General features: G+C 43.1%; 1 protein-coding gene across 1 annotated transcript in view; it reads left to right on the forward strand.

Annotated features, from left to right (window-relative positions):
* Positions 1-14,290, forward strand: part of LOC143960725 (neuropeptide Y receptor type 1-like) — a 33,386-nt gene extending 19,096 nt beyond the window's left edge. The window contains exons 2-3 of the mRNA XM_077469554.1: positions 6,217-6,280; positions 12,515-14,290. Coding sequence (XP_077325680.1) covers positions 12,541-13,659 — 1,119 coding nt within the window. The 5' untranslated portion in view covers positions 6,217-6,280; positions 12,515-12,540 and the 3' untranslated portion in view covers positions 13,660-14,290. The remainder of the gene's footprint in view (positions 1-6,216; positions 6,281-12,514) is intronic.
* The last annotated feature ends 1,859 nt before the right edge of the window (positions 14,291-16,149 follow it).

Genomic DNA, 16,149 nt, shown 5'->3' on the forward strand with positions numbered 1-16,149 from the left:
CGAGTCAACATCTCCAGGAGAAGAAGAACAAGAAGAAGAACAAGAACGGAAGGCGGCAGCGACGACAGCGGCGACAGAAGACCGGGCCACCGCCTGTAAAAGAGCTACAAGAAGGCGCGGTGGCCCGGCAGAAGAACCGAAGGCGGCGACAGAAGAACGGAAGGCAGCGGCGACAGAAGACCGGGCCACCGCCTGCAAAAGAGCTACAAGAAGGCGCGGTGGCCCGGCAGAAGAACCGAAGAGGGGGACAAGACCCCCGAAGTCGGGAGAAGAGGCCGGCGGCGGGGAGGAAGAAAGCCGGACTCCTCCGCTAGCAAAAGAGCTACACACAGATAGCGGAGGAGTCCGGCGAGAAGACCCCCGAAGACGGAAGACCCCCGGAGCTGTGCAATAAAATATTTTTTCCCTGTGTTGTGTTTTTTTTTGTACTTTATTTCACAGGTGAATGGGTAGGGGTACATTGTACCCCATACTCATTCACATAGGGTGGGGGGCCGGTATCCGGGGGCCCCCTTCTTAAAGGGGGCTCCCGGATTCCGATAAGCCCCCCGCCCGCAGACCCCGACAACCCATGGCCAGGGTTGTCGGGAAGAGGCCCTTGTCCTCATCAACATGGGGACAAGGTGCTTTGGGGTGGGGGGGCCGCGCGGCCCCCCCTTCCCCAAGGCACCCCCCATGTTGAGGGCATGCGGCCTGGTACGGCTCAGGAGGGAGGGCGCGCTCGCTCGCCCCCCTTTCCTGGCCGGCCGGGTAGCGTGCTCGGACAAGGGTCTGGTGTGGACTTTGGGGGAACCCCCACGCCGATTTTTTTCGGCGTTGGGGTTCCCCTTTAAGCCCATTCCAGGCGGCGGAGCCCGCGACGTCTCCTTCGCGGGCCCCGCCTACCTGTACACGCGCTCGAAATGGGCGGATTTGCCTCCTCCTTACGTGGGCGAGTCCGTTCATTTCAAAAGTTGAGCGAACTGTTTGGCAAACAGTTCGCTGAAACAGTCCGCTCGTGTGTGGGCAAGTCCGCTCATGCAAATTTTGAGCGGACTGTTTGCCGAAACTGTTTGACGAACAAGGTTGGGCAAACAGTCCGCGCGTGTGTACGCGGCCTAAGGGATATAAGCAGTCTTCAGTCGTTACTATTTTTTCCTTCTCGCTGAGTAAATGGGCTTTTCCACTGACTAATGTGTCACTGGAAACGCTTAGTAAGCCTTGTGAAGTTTACAAATAACAGATTGGGAGATTGGGAGCCCCTGGGTACAACTGGCAGACATGACACATTGACTTCCCACATACCACCTCCACTAGGCTTTTCTGTTCACCAGCTATTTTCTGGAATTGGGCATTCCTACTGAATAACAAATAGCTGTGATTTCTTATTCAAAGAAATTAATATAAATAAAAGAATAAGAGATGAAATGTATATTAAAGCCTATCTCCAGTCAGAATTTTGGTTTCTTTTGCGTAAAGTGCATGTGGATCCAGTACACGTTTGAGGGACATAATGCAGAATGAATTCTAGTGAATGTGGCTGTTTAGGAAGTCAGGATTAAATAGAGCAGATCAAAGGAACACAAATCAGCAAACACTAATATAGTTATTGTAGCACTGACCCCTGAAGGAGCAGCTGGTTTTGTTGGGCTTAGCGTTACCTTCTTGACCTCATGTACGTCTAGAGGTTTCCCAAGGTAGATGGCCCAAAGAACTGCAGAAACTGACACTGGATCCACTTTTAGTATTTTTATTTGACAACAAGTAGACAGAACAGTCTCTCAATGAAGGGTAGAGGGTTAGGTAGGAAGTTCAGGTACTCTTGGAACTGCAAAAGATAGGAAGTCTCTCACTGTAGAAATACAGAGAATTGCCACCCACAACTGGGTTCTCACAGCTACCGGATAGACCTCCTCTCACTAGGCCTAGCAGCCGATAGAGTCTTTGAATCAACTCATTCCCGACAGTTATAACCTTCTGTACCACCTGCCCCACCCTTTTAGATTGTAAGCTCTTCTGAGCAGGGCCCTCTTAATCCTCTTGTATTTAATTGTATTGTAACTGTATTGTCTCCCTTTTATATTGTAAAGTGCTGCATAAATTGCTGGCGCTATATAAATCCTGAATAATAATAATAATAAAGCGAAGCCTCTGCCACAGACTTGCATTTGAACACTTGAACAAAGTCTCTGCCACAGATTTGGATGTAGAACAATTGTGAACAAAGTCTCTGGCACAGACTTAGATGTAACCAAAGGATGTAGACAAATTTAGAGTGCCATCATACAGTACAAGTATCTCGCAGCCATTCCGGCGATACCGTATGAGTGTAGATTTGCTTGGTGTCTTTCAACTGAGCCTCCAGGCTCTTTCTGAGAAGTCAGCCTTCAGTGTAGCCTTCTCCCAAAGAGTCCTCCCCTGGTTTCTTCTCCAGTTGCTGGGCCTCTCCACAGCTGAGACGGCACCGGACCACCTTTGAATCCTCCTTCCAGTTACTTTGCCTTGGGCTAGCCAGCCCCGAGACTCGGAATTGGATGGATCCGCACCCCAGGCCATGAGGACCATGGGGGCTGGTCAGGAGGACCAGGAACAAACAGACAGAAAGATCTTCTGGAACGGAACCCAGAAGCACATGATGTCAGTACCTTATGAGAAAAGAGAGCTCAAGAAAAGGGAATTACTCCAGAAAATACCCTTGGAGCATAGAGGACACTAAGGACTATTACGGTACCAAAATATAGTATACAAAAAATCCTTAAAATTTCATTTAAATTTATTGAGTAAAGTTAAAAATACAGAGACAAATAAACAATTCGACAGAGACATATTGATAGTAATCAATCTGTACATTTGTAGTAGAGTTTTACAGCCATTACTGGGAACTCCACAGAAGGTGGTTTTACATTGATGTAGAGTGAACATGTAGCTCGACCGGTTTCGCGGCTAAAAGCCACTTCCTCAGGAGGCATCACCTACAGTATCTAACACAGAAAATAGAATGATTTTTTGAAAAAGCAATATAACCATAATTTAACATAATAAAACAAAAAGGTTGATTTAATTGTAACTGGAGTATTAGTTAACAAGAAGTATCCCCATGGTTTTTGGCTTGGTATGAGGATACTCTTACCTATTTCTAACCTATTTTCCTGCTATATGTACTTTGCCCATGGGCAACCCTATGGTGATGGGTCAATTGATATTCCCAATGATTTATTTATTATTATTTTATTTTATCCTTAGTGGAAATTGTGCTTCTTTACGTTCTACCCCCCATATCCACCCCCAGGGGGGTCACCCCGTAGAAGGGTGCCTCAAGTTTCGCCATCTCTGTGGCTAAGGGTTGGACGTTCTGTGGGAGTCACGGGGACTTCTTGTTAACTAATACTCCAGTTACAATTAAATCAACCTTTTTGTTTTATTATGTTAAATTATGGTTATATTGCTTTTTCAAAAAATCATTCTATTTTCTGTGTGTTAGATACTGTAGATGACGCCTCCTGAGGAAGCGGCTTTTAGCCACGAAACCCGTCAAGCTACACGTTCACTCTACATCAATGTAAAACCCCCCTCTGTGTGGTTTCCAGTATGGCTGTAAAACTCTACTACAATTTGATTACTATCAATATGTCTCTGTCGAATTGTTTATTTGTCTCTGTCTTTTTAACTTTACTCAATAAATTTAAATTAAATTTTAAGGATTTTTTGTATACTTTATTTTGGTACCGTAATAGTCCTTAGTGTCCTCTATGCTCCAAGGGTATTTTCTGGAGAAATTCCCTTTTCTTGAGCTCTCTTTTCTCATATGTTATTTTGGGATGATGGTAGTGAAATGGATATTTTATAGATAGGAAACTCCTATACTCATATTGATTAGTGGTTCCAAATTAATAATAACTACTGCAGTAGGGAACAGACACAAAAGATACGCTCAGCATCTTTCCAAATAACCGTTCTCCTTTATTATGACGCATTTGAAGGTTTTTATACACATGATTACGTAGGTATCACATTAATATTACAATTGTACGTTTATGGTAACAAGGGGCATTACATAGGCAGGCTAATTCTAATCAGGACTCGAAAGAATGCAAAACATGTACTGAAAACATTATTAGTGCCGTGTGCACAGTGGGGGCATTGTGCAATACATATAAAATAGAATACAATTATATACAGAACCTACAAATTTCCATTATAGTACCTTTTTCAATGTTTGCTTATTGAGGCGACACTTTTTGCAAAGTCAGTACCTTAAGTACCCTCTCCCAGAATGCACAGCAAGATGACACTCCCACTGGGCAGGTTCCGAGAAAGAATGGCACACAATGCACCTAGCTAAACTGCGTTCTCACACCTGCCAGTGGTGACAGCGACACCTGTGGCCAAGCAGAACCCAGTGCAATCCAGCTAGACTGGCAACCAGTAAACCTCTCATACATGTCCAGAGCAAACACTTTTTCCCTGAAAAGGCTTTGGAAACTTAAAGAGGAAGTAAACCCCTTCAAACCACTTTGACCTACAGGTAAGCCTAGATTAAGGCTTACCTGTAGGTCCAAGCAATATCTCCTAAACCTATATGGTTTAGGAGATATTTGCCCGAAAATGGGCACCGCTGTCTACGGCGCATGCGCCGTAGACAGCGGCGCGCAGGCGCACTAAATGCGGCAAGTCCAAGAATGGATTTGCCTAATTTGTCGACTCCCGTGCGCATGCGCGGGAGTGACGTCATCGCGGCTTCGCCGAATGGCAGCGGCGGAGCTGCGAGACGCGACTCCCGTGTGCATGCGCGGGAGTGACGTCATCGCGGCTTCGCCGCTGTCATTGGTCGGAGCTGCGAGACGCCACCAGCAAGATGGATGCGGCGGACTACAGGGATCAGCGGCGACTTCGCTGGCTCCTGTGTCAGGTAAGTGACACATAATGAGCTACTATGCGATGCATTTTGGTCCATTATGCTTTACCTTTGCAGGGAAAAAAAGAGGAAGTAAACCCATCAGGGTTTACTTCCTCTTTAAGGTAGTCCCAGACATCATCAGTATACAATTCTTCATGGTTTTTCTCAATCACCACCATAATTTCCTTGGGCACATACGGAAACTCTAGCCCATACTCAGCTGCCACCCGTTTGTTAAGCAGCCGCTGGGACCGTGCGAGTCTGGGCAGAGCTCTAGCACTTCCATTCCCGGAGGTACACAAGAGTTTGGGGAATTGCGCACCAGGCAAAAGAGGTTTTCTTAGGCACAGGCAAATTCACAGGTTTAGGCAAAGTCAGGTCTATGGTGGTCGGGGTTTCCGCCCGTGTCGATACTCTCCCCGAATTTAGGGTCAACCAGCCAGAGATACTACAGGTTGCAGCAACATCATCCGCGTTGGCCCAAAGCATCTCCTGGGACATTGTCTCCAAGAGGTCATCATCTCCAGCATCAGAGAGAGAGTCTAAAACAGAAACAGACAGAAAGATCTTCTGGACCGGAACCCAGAAGCACGTGATGTCAGTACCTTAAGTACCCTCTCCCACAATGCACAGCAAGATGACACTCCCACTGGGCTGGTTCCGAGAAAGAATGGCACTCAATGCACCTAGCTAAACTGCATTCTCACGCCTGCCAATGGTGACAGTGACACCTGTGGACAAGCAGAACCCAGTGCAATCCAGCTAGACTGGCACCAAAACCATAATTTGGTATAATTGACCCTAAAACCCAACTGTAGTTTTAGGAATTTTAGATAGAAAAAACACATAGCATGTGCTCTTCAGGAGCCGGCGCTACATTATATTTTAGCCCTTCTGGCAAATTTGGGATTGCCATATTTAAGGTTTCTCCATCAGACCTAACATTGTCATGGACTTCCTGTTCCTATAACAATTGCTATGTTCACAAGCTCTCCCCCCAAAGATTATTTTTGTGTGCAGATAGTACGTTATATTTCCTGATAGAATCAACTAACACTATTGTCTATGTCACTTCTTTGTTCTCATTATTGTTTGTTCTGTACATACAGTACACTATCCAGATATCACAGGAAACGCTTGGTGTGTGGCTTGTGAAAATTGCATAGCATTTAATCAGTACTGGACTTTCAGGCCTCATCTCCAGTTTGTATTTTATGGCTTATCTCTTGCTTAGTTATTGCAATACCAAGGCTATATGTTGTTTGTTTTTCACAGTTTTGTCACAATTATTTAGCTATTTTCTTATTTAAAAATGTCTGCTAATGTTTTCTCATCCACAGGTCTCCTGTAAATCAGCTACAGATACAATAATGACTCATTCCAGAGCTTGGTCCTAATGGTTTTGTAAGTATTGTCTTTTAATTGTTTCAGGAATTGGTAGGTTACATAACATCTGCATTTCTTCAACACAGACACTTTTAAAAGATATTATTTATTAATGGGAGATTGCTATTAATTAATTCCTCCTCTGAAAGTACAGGCTCTCTTGCTTGATTGTTGATTCATTGGCTTCAGTACTTGTCACTGATCCAAAAACAAGTCCTGTATGTGGGTATAAAGCTGTGATTTCACTATGACCTTCCTCTGTGTGCTTCTTTTGGGTCAATGCCTCAGAATGTATTGAAGCCAGAATGGACCAAGCAATATTTTTTTCAAGGAGGTCAGCAGTGACAGCCTGCATGTTTTGGCCAGTACAGGTTTCATTTAAAGAGTCACACCACCAAAAATGTAAATTTAGTGTCCGGTAGGTTGAGTCACCCGCTAGTTATTTCTACTCTTTGGGGTCTCCAGCAGTGGAATCTCCATATTTCCTGGCTCAATCTTCACCCACCTTGGAATTTTGAGGGTTACCACCTGGATCGTGTTTTTGTGATATTTGACAGTATTGGCTTGGTATCTGAAGACGAGATATGGTAAAAAATATGGTAGAAACGTCAATTTTTTTCCTTATAGTGTTGTAGCGGTCTCCCCGACTTCCAAGGTCCTAATAGTGACCCCCTCAGAGCCAGGGAGAACTGACATTCCTCCTCAGGTGCAGGTTACCAGGCATAGTGGGTGTGGTGCAAGATGGAAAGATTGGGCACCAGTCACTTTTTTGTAAAAATTAACAAAGAGATTTTATTTCTCTTAACAGGAACGAGGGGAGAGAGGGTTAGGGCACAGGACACCCTTAGGCAAATGCAATAGCAATTAAGGCAAGCTCCGTAGACAAAAATAGAACTAGGCAGACATCAATACAGATAAAGGGCCTTTAAGCTGAATGCAAAAATCTGTATCTTGTAGCAACTGCTGTCTCCTATAGCAACAACTTCTCTCACAGTATCCTACTGTAGATATTACAGTTTAACTCACAGTATTCCACTGTAGATCCTTAAGCTCAGCTCGCTATCTCTCACTAGACTTCTTGGACTCTCAGCTACCTGCTAGATCCTTCGAGCTTCACCCACAGCTAACCGCTGTACTTATCTTCAGCTTTACTTACAGCTACCTGCCGTAGCCCTTCAAGCTTTACTCACAGCTACCCGCTGTCTTCCTGGATGATTCTCCACTGAAGCTTTCCCACTTACTTCACCTTCCCCAGCTAGTGAACCATCTGCTCTGGTACTCCTTCCGAACTTCATCCATTCCAAAACTTGCCTCTGGTAACATGAGTGGTCGTCCCTTTGTGGCAACTGCTTCTTCTTTTCCTCCAGCAACGATCAGGCTGAGCCTCTAACACACACGGTTACGCCCCAGTCTTCAGGTGCTTAACCTTTGCTGCTCCACCTTTGCAGAACCTTGAATAACTAAATAGGCCTCACTTAGACCTAGCAGCCAGGCTGCAGCCCTGGGCGGGAAGAACCTCGATCACCTGACTCCTCCCAAATAAATAACCTATCCTAGCATGCACAGCGGCCAAAGAAACTCCTGCTGATTGGCTGAAACAACTTATTTACCGATCTTACCGACTTATTTACCCTAGTGCCAAAGGCAACAGTGCCACCTATTGACAGAAAGGAGAGACTACCAAATTAAACTCACACTTAGGACAGAAATCAGTGGATCAAACTATCAATCAGCCAGGCTAGTTACCACCTAGCACAACTAGATTTATTAGCAGCCCTGTTTGGGACCAGGGTGCTACAGTGTTAAAGCCAGACAGGTTATAGTGAGGTGGGCTTAAAGGAACCGCCTCTGCCCACTATCCTATATTATTTGTTCTTATATTAAGGGGCACAGCATGAAGAAATTCAGATATATTGGGTTATGCTGCTGCCTCAGGAGATTGGACACAGGTAAACAAAGCTATAAGGACAGCTTAGTTTGACCCCTTAGTTTGAATCCAAAGGGGAGTTTAACAAGACTCATGGCCACTCATTAAAATTAGAAGAAAAGAGGTTTAACCTTAAACTACGTAGAGGGTTCTTTACTGTAACAGCGGCAAGGTTGTGGAATTCCCTTCCACAGCCAATGGTCTCAGCGGGGGGCATTGATAGTTTCAAGAAACTATTAGATAAGCAGCTGAACGACTGCACCATACAGGGATATACAATGTAATACTCACATATAATCACACACATAGGTTGGACTTGATGGCCTTGCGTCATTTTTCAAACTCACCTACTACCTAACTACATCTCCTATCAAGAGAGTAAATGGTGGCACTCAGCAAAAGGCAGCTTGGGAATCTTCTGCTAAAATAAAGTGTATCCAAACACAAGTCCAGTGTAATGTATTGTGGCTTACCAGTCCTTAAAAATGGAGGGAGCATTTATTATATTTTTCAATATTTTTTTTTTTACCAGGAAATACACTTCTTATTCTAAGGGGACAACACAAACTGACTGTACTATATCTTGGGAAAATCAGGGCTCTCACCCCAGACTGCTCGCTCCTGATATGGCATACAGAGCCCCCCCACCAGCACCACTATGATATATGGGGAGGTGTTCTGTAATAAACATATATAACTATGTGGGGCTGATTACATTCAGTGCAGCATTGCCATCTTCCTACAGGAAGTCCATTGGATTTCTGACATGATCTACTTTTTTCACTTATCAAACAGGTATAACACAAAGCTCGCAATGGTATATTTAAAGCTGAAGTGTAGTCTAAAATATTTTTTCTACTACAGCTGCAATCACATCATTTACCTGTAATTAAGTATGACTCACGTTACACAGGCAGTTGGATCCTTCTGTGTAGGGTGTCTGGTTCTTTGGTGCTTAACTGCCAACCCTGTGGGAGTTAAAAGAGAAGTATGGGAATTATTATTATTTATTTTTTTTAAGAACTATACTTACCTAGGTGGATGCAGAACATACTGTTGCTGCATCAGTCACCCGCCAGTTCTAAGACTGAGAACCGAGCAATCAAACACCGCTGATCACTCTGTCTTTAGAGCTCCGTGAGCAGAGAGCTGGTGACTGTCAGCCACTGCTGTTTGCTTTGCCCCCCACGCTCACTGGAGAGCTGGACTGTGGAGGGGGTGGGAGAGGCTGGCTCAGGCTCAGTCAGGTGCCGGTCCAGGGTTGTGGGTGGGTCCTGATCATATTGTCACAATCTTTCTCCAGCCTGGACTCCTTTAGCCCGCTGTCTGCTAAAAATGGGTCATAGTAGTGCAGAAAGAACTGCATTCCTGTGATCCTCAGGAGAAGTAGAGCCAAGCTTTGCCTGTACTTCTCCTTTATTAGCTTCTGGCCTTCTGTGAGCTGCAGTTAAAAGGTCAGACAGCGACCCACCCCCTCTTCCCCTCTCATTCATTGAGAAAAGTCTGAGCATAGCTTAAATTGCATGTAACATGATCTCAGAATGGGGGAAAGAATCTTGTCATTGAAAGTACAGGAGTTTCTCAATAGATGAGAGGGAAAAAAGGGATGGGTCCCTATCAGATCTTTTGCACTGCAGCTCACAAAAGACCAAAAGCTATTAACTCCCTCAGTACCAGGAAGAGGACTGGACATTTCTGCACAGAAGATACTTTGTTACATGTAAGTAATGTGATTTCAGCCATAGGGGAAAGAATCATTTTTTTACTAATCTTCAGCCTTAGCAGACTAAAAGGGAGAAAACAAGGAACGTTTATTGCTAGAATTTGCTTACACTTTAAAGAATTAGTCTAATCGAAAAATAACATTTAGATTTGGGAAACTGCTATTATCCACATGCGTATTATATCACTCTAAGTCTCTCCTCTACCCCTGAGCTCACACTAATTATATACAGTGCCTTGCAAAAGTATTCACCCCCTTGGCATTTTTCATGTTTTGTTGCCTCACAACCTAGAATTGACATGGATTGTTTGAGGATTTGCATCATTTAATTTATAGAACATGCCCACAACTTTGAGCAAATAATGCAAAATAACAGAAAAAGTCAATGTGCAAAACTATTCACCCCCCTTAAGTCAATACTTTGTAGAGCCACCTTTTGTGGCTATCACAGCTCCAAGTCACTTTGGATAAATCTCTATGAGCTTGCCACATCTTACCACTGGAATGTTTGCCCATTCCACCTTGCAAAACTGATCCAGCTCCTTCAAGTTGGATGGTTTGCTCTTGTGAACAGCCATCTTTAAGTCTGACCACAGATTTTCTATTGGATTGAGATCTGGGCTTTGACTAGGCCATTCCAACACATTTACATGTTTCCCCTTAAACCACTCAAGTGTTGCTTTAGCAGTGTGTTTGGGGTCATTGTCCTGCTGGAAGGTGAACCTCTGCCATAACTTTAAATCACACACAGAGTGGTACAGGTTTTGTTCAAGAATATCCCTGTATTTAGCACCATCCATCTTTTCCTCAACTCTGACCAGTTTCCCAGTCCCGACTGCTGAAAAACATGGTGTTCTTCGGGTGATGTGATGTGTTGGGTTTTTGCGCCAGACCTAGCGTTTCCTTTGATGGCCAAAAAGTTAAATTTTAGTCTCGTCAGACCAGAGCACCTTTATCCATACATTTTGGGAGTCTCCCACGTGCCTTTTCGCAAACTCAAAATGTGCCATTTTATTTTTTTCTGAAAGTAATGGCTTTCTTCTGGCCACTCTGCCATAAAGCCTAACTCTATGGAGCGTACGGCTTATAGTCATCCTATGTACAGATACTCTAGTCTCTGCTATGGAACTCTGCAGCTCCTCTAGAGTTACCTTAGGTCTCTGTGCTGCCTCTCTGATTAATGCCCTCTTTGACTGGTCTGTGAGTTTTGGTCGTCTCTTGGCAGGTTTGCTGTTGTGCCATGTTCTTTCCATTTGGTTATGATAGATTTGATGGTGCTCCTAGGGATCCTCAAAGATTTGAATATTTTTTTTAAAACCTAACCCTGACTTGCACTTCTCAACAACATTGTCACTTACCTGTTTGGAGAGTTCCTTGGTCTTCATGGCAGTGTTTGGTTAGTGGTGCCTCTTGCTTAGGTGTTGCAGCCTCTGGGGCCTTTCAAAAAGGTGTGTATATGTAATGACAGATCATGTGACACTTAGATTGCACACAGGTGGGCATCATCTCACTAATTATCTAACTTCTGAAGGTAATTGGTTGCACCAGAGCTTTTTATGGGCTTCATAACAAAGGGGGTGAATTCATACGTACATGCCAATTATCAGTTTTTTATTTCTGAAAAATAGTTTTATTTATATATTTTTATAATTTTACGTCACCAACTTAGACTATTGTGTTCTGATCCATCACATATAATTCAGATTAAAAAAACATTGAACTAAAGGCTGTAATGTAACAAAATAGGTAAAAAGCCAAGGGGGTGAATACTTTTGCAAGGCACTGTATAACAGGTATTTACAAAGGGTGTCACTATTTCCAATTATAATATAAAAAATGCAACAGGTCAACGGTATGTCTACAGCCACAGTGAAGTGGCAAGAAGCCAGGAACGTTGTTTGGGAGCTCTCACAGCTGCTGGTCTAGAGAAATACAAGAACACCATGGGTGACTCAGCTCATCAACATCTACCCATAACTTAAAGTTGAACTACGGTCAAGCTATTAAATTATACATATAATGTAGGCTACCCATACCAGTTAGAATGGAATTTTTCTAAGCACAATCTGGAAACGATTTGTAAATGCCTGATGATCATACCAGTAGCACCCTTAGATAGAAACATTGTTTGATGGGCTGGCAAAGTTTTTTCTTCTGTAGTAACATCACGGTAGTGTTGTCATCCTTGCTGCTCCTGCTGTAGCTGATTAGATACCGCCACCAATGATAGCCTATCAGTTCATAGCTATGCCTGTTTTCACCCACAGCCCTTTAAATTGACAGATTGCTTTATCTATAGAAACTTGGCAAAATGATGTAAAAGTGTTACGCAGTCTGTCCCACCCCCTCTAGCACTGTTTAGCAGGATGCAAGAGAAATGTAGCTTCCCAGATGCATTGATCATTAAAACAAGGTAAACCAATGAAATGCTTGTCTTGAAAATACCCAATTATCACTTTAAAAGGAAAAAACAAGAGACAAGGTCTTGGAAGGACTGTAAATATCTCAATATAATATGTATTGGGTGAAATTATGCTATAATGCACATGAAGTGGACCTGATGAACTTGAACTTGTGAATTAATACATTTTATGCTTTGTAGGTACATCCTGAGGATCTTCAGGTTATATGAAAATGGAGGATTATCTACGACTTCTGTACCTTAATGTGACTGGACGTCTGGGCCCTAACTGGGAAGGGGAAGACCCATGTGCAGAATCTGTTGGCAATGTAACCTTTTTAGTTGTGGCTTACAGTGCCCTCATAGCTGTGGGACTTATTGGAAATTCTTGCCTGGTCTTTGTCATTGCACGTCAGCGGGAGATGAGGAATGTCACAAACATTTTTATTGCTAATCTTTCCTGCTCTGATATACTCATGGCTTTGGTGTGCCTACCCGTCACTGTAATCTACACTCTTATGAACCGCTGGATTCTAGGCGAGGCACTTTGCAAAGTTACACCATTTGTGCAGTGTATTTCTGTCACAGTCTCTGTGCTGTCACTAGTCCTCATTGCTTTAGAACGACATCAGCTCATTATTCACCCAACTGGTTGGAAGCCCTTGCCATGGCATGCTTATCTTGCTGTTGCTGTAACTTGGGCCATTTCCTGCTTCATTTCTTTACCATTCCTTTCCTTTAGCATTCTAACCAAGCAACCATTCCAGAACCTATCATTGCCATTTGACCCTTTCATTGACCACTTTGTTTGCACTGACAGTTGGCCTTCTGAGAATCACCGTCTGGCTTACACCACCTGTCTTCTGCTCTTCCAGTATTGCCTACCCCTGCTACTTATTCTCCTCTGCTACCTCCGTATATTTCTGCGACTGCGAAGGAGGAGGGATGTGGTAGAGCGAGCAGGGGGTGGGGATTCAGTTGGACGCAGGGGAGGCCACCGCAGAGTAAATATCATGCTTCTTTCTATTGTAGTAGCCTTCGGCCTTTGTTGGCTTCCCCTCACTGTATTCAATGCCCTTTTTGATTGGGACCATGAGAGCATTTCATCCTGCTACCACAACCTTATATTTTCTCTTTGCCACCTAGCAGCCATGGCATCCACTTGTGTCAACCCTGTCATGTATGGTTTCCTCAACAGTAACTTCCAAAAGGAAGTGAAGACCTTGCTGCTCCGCTGCCGGTGTGCAGGGGGTCGGGATAAATATGAAAGTTTCCCGCTCTCCACTGTCAGTACTGAGGTGTCAAAGGCTTCTCTTCAAAGTGTAACTAATGGAAACAATGTTTAAGGCAAGCAGTCTGCAACCCGGTATGGGTTTGATAGACAAATAGTCGGACATTCATCTGTAATATCTGATTTGTAATTCTGAAGCACAAAGTTGTGCCAAAATGCTGCTTCCTGGAAATTCTCTCTTGTTACATAAAGCTTAAACCATGCCAATGACACCAATTTCTGCTACTTAACTGCACACGTTTACATTGAATAACATAAGAAAAACCCTAATTTAGAATACCATGATGTTTTGACCCTCATCTAGCAGCATGCACACTGATGTTTGTGAGTTGTGTTCTTCTTCATATCAGTCAGACATTATTGATTCGACAAACAAAAATCATCAGCCTTATTCACCAACTTAATCTTTTGTCACCAATTGCTTTTCATTGAAGAGCATCACTTTTAAGCAATCACTTTAGGGTCACTTTGAAACAAATCAGGAGTTGAGCATGTGGCAAATATTATTACCATGAGAACTCCTGTCTCTTTCCAAGACAGCCTCACCAAACCTTTCTTACTGCACACATACTCCCCGACTTAACAAATGTGGACATTTGCTTCTCAAGTTGCACTAAAGATGAGAAAAGATCTGATTGATAACTGCATGATGTGTAACAGAACTTGAGAATAAAAGGACTACACTAGTTTCCTGCACTTTACATGTAATTGTTAAATGGGAGTATAGGTATCTTAACCCATGAGAAACCTGAGTGTCCATTTTCATTTGGATATACTACAAGCATGGACCTGCTGTGAAGATCTTCTGGCAGATGGCAGCAGCTGACTTACCCACAAGTTCTGACATTTGATGTTTACATGTATACAACGATATGTTTGTAGAACTTTTATATATTTCCCATCCTGCATAGAATGTATGGGCTGGCCTCCAGATGTATTTTGTTAAGTGTTAAACTGGCTACAGAGAAGATCTTCGGCATCAACACAACACATTTATATGGTTGGCACCACATGGAAGTAGCAGTTATTTTTAACAAGCTGAACATGTATATTCCAAAGCCAATGCAGTATTGATTAATGACTGGCATAGCAACAACCATTCGTTGCCACCCTGGCAGTATTTTCATATCTGGATTGCAGTTGAAGTTGTTATTTCCATTGAATATGGAATCCGCAACAAGAATCTAATTCAGGCTAACATGGTCTAAATTGAGAGAAAATGTTTTTATTATTACCCTATGACATATCTGTGAAATGGTTTGTGCTGTACAATTTTAAGGGCTTACAGACACTGGAAAGCATTTAAAGTCTCTGATGAAAAAATGCATGGTAAAGGACTAGCAGGAAAAGCACACCGCATTAAAGTGGAACTATAGGCAAAACTTTTTTTTTCATTTTGGATATAACCCCTGTCAGATTTTTATTCTGTTTTGCCATCTGTGTCTAATTGCAGAGCTTTCCCTTCTTCCTGTCCCAAAGCCAAACAGGAAGTGAGAGGAAATCCCTGCAAATTTAGGAAATTCCTTGGGGACGCCCAGGCCACCAGAACTAGCTTCTCCATTGGAAGATTTCACCTTTATTACTTTTCTAGGGAAAACACCCAATTTGGGATTTTCTTTCACTTTCAATGATAATGGTAAACAAGACAGATAGAGATGGTGAATCTCTCTAAAGGGGGCACAGACAGCAATAAAAACGAATGGGTTCTAAATTTCTAATCCCTCTCCATTCTATCCAAAACTAACAAAAAGGTTTTTCTTTAGTTATGCTTTAAGGATAAACTCTCAGAAAGAATATACTTATATTTTTTAGCTTGCATTCTTCATGTTAGACCTTGCTCACGTGGGCACTGACTGCGACTGTGTGGTATTACACTATTTCTCAACTCCTGTCCCAGTATTTGGACCAGTCTAGTTGGAAAAAAAATGTTCCTTGCAATATAATGCTGCTCACGTGTTCAGCCATTTGGCTCCAAGCATTCCGTCTGTTCTGGTATCTGCAAGAGGGTTAGCAGAAGGGGATGCGTACAGGGTGCCCCCTTAAATGCCATTTGTAGGAAACCTGGTTGTAAAGAGTACTTATTCCTGTATTTCTAATGTTCCACAGACTCTGTGTATGTACGTATATGAGTCTGTGAATGGGGAGGCTGGATCTGCCCTTTTGTTGTCCTTTTATTTGTGATTTAAGGTAAATGTGGCTTTTACCTGTGTGTACTTTATATACAGTACCATAACAGTTTATCTGTTTGTGTGCCTTGGGTAGTCTGGTATTGCCCTTGCAGTACATGTGCTGGGTACACATGTATGTCTGTACAGTATTTGAGTGGTCAGTGCCTGCTGCCAAAGCTGTGTTCATGTAAAAGTGATTGCTGCACCATGTCTCAACCATACTAGAATGCAAACTTATAGCTTATTTAGAGGAATACCCTGTATTGTGTAAGGTCCCTTGCAAATTAATGTGTCTTGTTAAAAGCAATTTAATGCTTCCTGCCACCCAGCGTTTAGACACAGATTGGTGCATGTACAACAGACTGCATTTACCTGTA

This window comes from Lithobates pipiens, unplaced genomic scaffold (assembly GCF_037356315.1).
Source record: "Lithobates pipiens isolate NorthernLeopardFrog02 unplaced genomic scaffold, aLitPip1_a1.2 Scaffold_8, whole genome shotgun sequence".
NCBI lineage: Eukaryota > Metazoa > Chordata > Amphibia > Anura > Ranidae > Lithobates > Lithobates pipiens.